This window comes from Pseudorasbora parva, chromosome 5, assembly GCF_024679245.1.
Source record: "Pseudorasbora parva isolate DD20220531a chromosome 5, ASM2467924v1, whole genome shotgun sequence".
Taxonomy (NCBI): domain Eukaryota; kingdom Metazoa; phylum Chordata; class Actinopteri; order Cypriniformes; family Gobionidae; genus Pseudorasbora; species Pseudorasbora parva.
In genome coordinates this window covers 37,396,287-37,403,486 of record NC_090176.1, presented here as the reverse complement: position 1 = coordinate 37,403,486, position 7,200 = coordinate 37,396,287, and the positions used below count along the sequence as shown (strand labels likewise).

The 7,200-nt window shown below is 34.9% G+C and overlaps 1 protein-coding gene across 1 annotated transcript; it reads right to left on the bottom strand.

Moving 5' to 3' along the window:
- Window positions 1-3,216: 3,216 nt before the first annotated feature.
- On the bottom strand, window positions 3,217-7,036 carry si:dkey-192g7.3 (sodium channel subunit beta-2). The gene is made up of 5 exons (XM_067445087.1): window positions 6,818-7,036; window positions 6,263-6,309; window positions 5,641-5,967; window positions 4,678-4,838; window positions 3,217-4,278 (listed from the first exon to the last, which is right to left on the bottom strand). Exons 2-5 carry the CDS (start codon window positions 6,300-6,302, stop codon window positions 4,240-4,242), a joined length of 567 nt encoding a protein of 188 aa, XP_067301188.1. The 5' UTR covers window positions 6,303-6,309; window positions 6,818-7,036; the 3' UTR covers window positions 3,217-4,239.
- Between the last annotated feature and the right edge of the window lie 164 nt (window positions 7,037-7,200).

The window sequence follows — 7,200 nt, the reverse complement described above, 5'->3', positions numbered from 1 at the left end:
AAGAAAATGAAGTTTTGAATTCTGGAATACAGTATATAAAACCCTAGTTAAAAAAAAAAAAAAAAAACTAAAGTGCATAACAATTATAACCTTGGTGCCAATATGCTTTTGTTATAAAATGTAACACAGCTTGTTTTACAGAAACTTCCAGGATCTCAATCTCTCACACACACAAAAGTTTAAAGGAACACAAAACAGGTTATTAGTATTTCAAGTCTGTGCATCTTCGCCTTCCCTATCTGGTTCCCTCTCTTAACTTCCTGGAGACTTGAGTATTGTGTAATCTTGTGAGAGAACATACATATTGTCAGCTTCTTATTGTTCACCTTACATCATGCAAAGACTTCAAACAGATCAGTTATCAGAGTATTGGCCTGGAGGTTGCAAGTCAAAGACAAGTATTTTCACAAAATTAGTAGTAAATTAGTAGCGCTCTGAGAATGAAAAGATGGATTACTAACTTAAGTAGCTTAAGGACAAAAATGGCAACCATGTCAATAAAAAAGATGCAAAAAGTCTATGTCTCCTACACTATTATTAGATATTAAACAGTTATATTGTGAAATATTATTAGAATTTAAAAAGAATATATATATATATATATATATATATATATATATATATATATATATATATATATATATATATATATATATATATATATTAGGGATGCAACAATACAGTGAGTCCACAGTTCAATACATACCTCAGTTTTTAACCATAGTTTTCAGTTCGGTTCGGGTTTTTTGCTATTCTATTCTTAGGCAAAAAGAACAGAAGGAAGTTAAGAAGAAAATGTTTTTATTGTAATACTCTTTCTTTATTTAACTTAAAAGACGTGAAAAACCTTACTTAAACTTAACTTTACTTTTTTTTTAAACTTCTACACATTCCTGGTGTATGATAAAATAAATATATATAAAGATTTACAGTGGCAGTTCAGAGGTGTACAGTAGCCTTTAAGGATCAAATTGAATGAATAAATGTAGGCTAAAATTAAAACTACATAATCTTCAATATGCAATATACATTGATTTAAAGCTACTGTATTATTACTTTATTCAGGAGCAGTGAGTGATTTTCTTTTTGTTTTTAGTTGTTTTATTAACATAATTTTAGAGGTGAACTGTCCCTTTGAGGACAAGTGTTCACAATCACTAGGCTGCGCTGCTAAGACCTGCTCGCATCTCATATACAGACACATGCGATTTTACATTCACTTTAGACATAACCGACTGTGTTTATATATGTTAACCTTGTGTGTATTTGAAAGTATTAGCCCAGTAAGACTACTTAGTCCAGCACTCACGTGTGTTTGACAGGAGCGCGCACTCAGCGCATGTAAAACGCGAATTGAATTTTTATCCGGCAAGGCTTTAAAACGCGGCTAAACAGATCTAACTTTTAAGATTGATATTTATAAATGCTGTTCTTTTAAACTTATAATATATAAATAATATACACTTATTCATCAATGAATTCTAAAAAAAAATATATATATATATATATCACATACGTTTCAAAAAAATATTAAGCAGCACAACTGTTTCCAACATTAATAATAAATCAGTATATCAGAATGATTTCTGAAGGATCATGTGACACTGAATACTGAAGTAATAGCAGATGAAAATTCAGATTTGCATCACAGAAATAAATTACACTTTAAAGTATATTCAAATGGAAAACCATTCTTTTAAATTGTAATAAAAAAAATTTATCAAATAAATTCAGGCTTGATGAACATAAGAGACTTCTTTCAAAAAACATTAAAAATAGTTATGTTTCCAAACTTTTGACCGGTACTGTGTGCTCACTCACACATGCAAACTTGTTGCATTTCACTGTGCAAAAAAGCTAATTACATCATCACATGACAATGTCTTACTTTGCTGACATCAGCGTGGGACTTTCCAAGGTAAAACAATCACAGAGGTGGGAGAGTTTTTCTTTCCTTTAAGGATGGACTGAAGCCATTAGTGTGTTCTAGAAAGTTAACAAAATATTTGTACATGTTTTGAAATAGCTTGGCAAAGTTTTGTTTCACAAATGTTTTCAATAAATCTGTCTGATGTGCAAACATTAAAACCTACAATCTCGCCTTTTCTGCCTTTTTAAAAACAGACTTTCGCTATTTCATCAGTCAAAAATGTACTATTATTGTATCATCAACATGATTTTAAAAAATCAGTACCTGATACTTGGTATTTTATGGCTTAAAAGAGGGTTACGACGTTTGTATCTTGGATGTGTTTCCACATGGCATGCCCTCATTTGAGTTTATCATTCCTAAAAAATAATAACACATAGATCAAAGCCTGCTTATCCTTTCCGGTTCATTAAAAGGAAAGTCACATAAAGTTATATGATATCAAATGATGTGGAATATAGGTCACGGGAGATTTGTACTATTGTTATGGTACTTTATGGTGTTTTTGTCATTTGGCCATCATTCAGCATGGACATGCTCCCTAACATATAATTGTGTAGTCCACCGAAGAACAAAAGGGTGTAAACTGACATGTGGCTGAGTAAACAATGAAAGAATTAGAGTGACCTACATATTTAATTTCACCATCAACAAAGTAGGTAAATATGATCTTTCAATGAAAGTTATTTTGAGGTTGGAAAAGTAACCTGAGCTATAAATGTTTGCAACAGCTTATACTTCCTAGAAGCTTTTAATCCAAAATCTGCACATTCTTTCCAACAAACACCTAGCATGACAAGAACAGCCATTACTGATATATATGGGTTAGGTTTCTGATCGTGACCTTACTGGACTAATTTGAATAATCTGAAAACACATCATGTGTTGGCAAGAACGTTAGGAAAAAAGCAATCTATGGTAAAGGTACGGTCCACTAGAGGAAACCGGATACATTCTTGACCTCATTCCAACCAGGAAAAGACCATTGATGTCCAAATGTGAACTAGGACAGATATATATAATCATTAACACTCACAAACACAACAGTAACCTGCAGGATCTAAGACTTCTGACTAAATAAAAAGGGTCTATAAAGTAATAAAAGGGTCAACAGAGTAATTATAGATTAATTACAACTGTAATTATGCAGGTATTTTTTTTAACTAATGTAAAAACATGTATGTACACAATAAGTGCATTGTATGAAATGATTCATTCAAATGTTAATACACAGAAACATAATATAAAGTGGGACCAAAAAATGGTCATATTATTTGACAACGGAAGATATTTAAATGTTTTATTATTCTTATGCATGAATGGTTTTCATGAAAGATCATACAGTATAGTAGTAAGAGTGTTTAATTGCAGTTGGTGCATTCTGACTTCTTCATTCAAGACACGGTCATGTGTCCTTCACACTTGCAGTCATTCAGAAACTGAAAGCAGTGGAAAGAGTTCAGAAATTTTGGGACGAGGAACAAAAGTTCATTGTTTTGTCCCAGCTGCGGTTGGAAATCTGGAAAGGATAACCTCAACATTACGCAACAGCCGAGAGTTTGAAACTCTAGTTGGAATATTTGTATAAAATCCTATGTCAGCGAAATGCTCGGCTTAAGTTGTAATTCGTTCAGAATATGTGCATTATCCTAAAAGTACCACAGCTTTAGTAACAGAAGAAACATACAGAAAATTGTATTTGTAAAAGGTGTATTGCCTCGGCAGGTTTGAAGCAGAATTCATTTAAAAGTAAATGAAATTTAGTAGAGTAAAAAAAGAAAACATATCCCATAGGGAGAGCCATATTTCTTCCACATAAAGGAAAATCAACACAGGCTGAGGAAGACAACCCATACAAGAGTAAACGTAAAGAGGCTTACATGGTGTGTGTGCTTAATCAATCCTTGCAATACACATATGAACTATCAAACATAGTGATTTGAAAAAGAATGAGACCACCAATGTCTCAAATCAGAGGACAAATATAAACCGCACGTCCCCCACCTGTTACATCTGTTCTTCAAAGAATGAATAAAGACAGTTCCTACAAGGAGAACCGTATCATCTTACGAACCATAATGCTTACAGGAAGTATATTCACTGTGTATTCACAATTCAGTAGTTGTTAAGTAACAGCGCTACAACTGAAGACTGCACATCGCGTTGATCGTCTCCAAGCGGAACGCACGACTCTGTAATGCCCACGTTCAGACACGTTTAGGGCTAAGGCCTCATATTGTCTGTGCTGTTGTGAAGAGCCTTGTATTACAGCGTAGAAGTTAGTCCATTATACTTATATCAAAGCGAGATCACACACTTTGGATCATAGGTTGCAGTGCTGGTAAATCCTATAGCAAAAAAGAAAAAAAATACATCAGTCAGGCTTCTGGAGGTGATTCGGGTACTATGACTAAACATGTTAAACACAGGACTTTAAGCGACGCACTAAAAGTACGTGACTGCCTTGAGCAATGGTGTAGATTTACTATTGCCACGTGCAAAATGCAAGGAATCTGCCAACTTTTTTGGAATTTGTGGAAGAGGTTTTAGTTTCAACATATTTAAATCAAGAGGTCATCGTGCCCTCAAACTGCTGTCATTCAAAGTCACATTCTTGGAAGATAAGTGGAAAAGAACAAAAATGTGTTTTTCTTATGATGTTTTATGCCATTTAATGACTAATCGCAAGATCAAAAAATAAATACCTCAACAAAACATAATATAATATATAGACAGAAACTGTTTACCGTGTTTGTCCGATGTCGTCTTTTGTTCCGTAGGAAAGACGTTAGAAGCACAGCAACTCCGAGCACTACTATTAGCACTACCAGAATGGGAACACCAATAGTGACGGCGTCAGTCGATTTAGCCTCGAAAGGTTGAGGACTAGAGACTTCATTTTCAGACACTGTTTGAAGACAAGGGCAATATATGAGACATAAATGTCATCAATATCTGTAGAATATCACACATTCTAGGTTACAACACCAATTTCTTATCTATAATACGTCACACAAAAAAATACAGGAAGAGGTTCTAGAGCAGCAGTTTTCAACAAGGGGGCTAGGGTCTCAGGGGCCTCAGCACACTTCCCGGGGATGCCCCAAGTAAGTCTTAAAATATATACATGTGGTTATATTACCATAGTCAAATATCTTTCTAAGTTATTTTTATTAAAACAGAAGTACCACAAGTTAAAATCTTTTGATCAAAAGAGGCAGAACAAATAGAAGAATATCAGCATGTGTAAACTAACACCAGCTCTGAGCCTGTCCCTATAGCATTTATACTTTATCACAACATGACTGTTTTTTGCTCTGTAGTCTTATTCTGATACCATTCAATAGATAAGCTATTTTATTACCGCTGGTTGCAACGCAGATAATGTCAGTACAATTTTTTCATCATTTAAATATTGTGATATGCAACTCTCTGGGGCCAATAACTTTCAGTTCTGCTGCTGACAACAAATTAAACTTCCTCTGGTCATCATGAACGTTCTGCTTTTTTAGCTGCTTTTTCCAACCTACGAGTCTCTCACACGTCATAATTTAACCAGTGCTAATAGACTACAGCTAAGCAGACTAGCTCTTTGGAAAGAGAAGCACATTGAAATTGTATAAGAGGAAGAGGCTTGTTGTTTTCTTTCAAGTTAATACTACTAATCTGCTAACATACATGCAAGCATACATTAATTTTAGATAACTCACCTGTTAGATTAAATTCTAATGACTTCTTCGACCAGACTCTGCCCTGAACTTCAACTATGGGATAACAGGTGTACACTCCTGCATCCACTGAAGAGATATTGCGGATCATAATGGAGCAGTTTGATTTCTCCTTTTCCAGGAAGAGTTCAGTCCTGTCCACGTAGGCCTGGTCTATATTGGTGCTGCTGTCTTGCAGATAAGCATTCACAACTCTTAAACCTTTCTGCCATGCCACTTTAGAGTCATTGGAACAGCCACATGGTAAAAGTACATCCTGTCCAACGTAGCCAGTCACATGTCCCACAATTTCTCCCTCTGCAGAACCATCTAAAAGAACAGATACAGTCAGATACTCATAAGAAATACTCAACTTAATGTACGAAATCTGGAGCATCTTCATTTCATAAAGTAGAAGAAGAAGAAGAAGATTATCTTGAGGAACATCAGAAACATTTGTACATGACTTTAATGGGCTACATATAATTTTACATTTAAATAATATATTAATATATGTATGTTACCAGATCATCAATAAAAAAAATATTTAATAATTAATAATAATAATGTAATAATAAGTTAACAATAAGGGCTACATTTAAGGGTCCAGAAGGTAAATACTCACTGGTGATCAGCATAAGTGTCAGAAATGCCAATATCATCATGGTTGTCCTAGAAGAGATAGAAGCCGGTTTTAAAGTAGGCTGCTGGAAATTCCCACGTTCTCAAACAAACTACAAGCTAGGTTAATTGTGCATAGTTTTATTTGAGTACTAATACGGGATCATAAACATCTGAACTTTGTCCTGGTGAGACACGCTGTCTTTCTTTAAAAGAAGAACGTGATCTACTAGCAGCTCAGTGCATCGGTGAAATTTTTTACAAAGCACCCTATTTCCCCCAGGTCATGTGAAAAAAAGACAAACAGCTTTCCCTACATTTTCAGTCATCTGACGATGGAATGTAGGCTACTGTGTGAAAACAAAATCTCCGCGAAACAATGCGATTGTAAAACGCACTTAGGGTCAATGATCTCTAAGGCGCAGGTTGTGGATCACTAAAGCTTTTAACTGCATAGCCTAATTAATTAAAAAACTATTCACCCTATATATAATCAAACATATGACAACCAACAACGTATTAAATTAAATTAAAATGAAAGGCACGGTGTCCTGCTGACCTTTTAAGTTATAATTCCTCTGTAGAAGACGCGCGCATCCGATCACGGTGAGTGAAATCAATGAATCACTCGTGCTCGTGCAGTTGTTTTAGCCTTTAAGACTCGCCTACATCATCCCACTCACTGATTGCAACGCAATTCTGTTAAGGGTGTGGCTAAGTAAAGCTCATTGTTAAACAGTAGCCTGACTTGAACGTGACCTGGAATATATGGTTAGACTGGATCTGGATCTGCACATCCTCTGCCTGACTTGTTTCTGAGCAGCGATTTTTAAATTGGGAAAAACCCAGACCGGACAAGATGAACAAGATTTCCAATGCATTGTTCCGTAAACTCCATAAGATGGCGCTAGAGGCCTTTAAATTCCCTTTCTGCGCCTTATT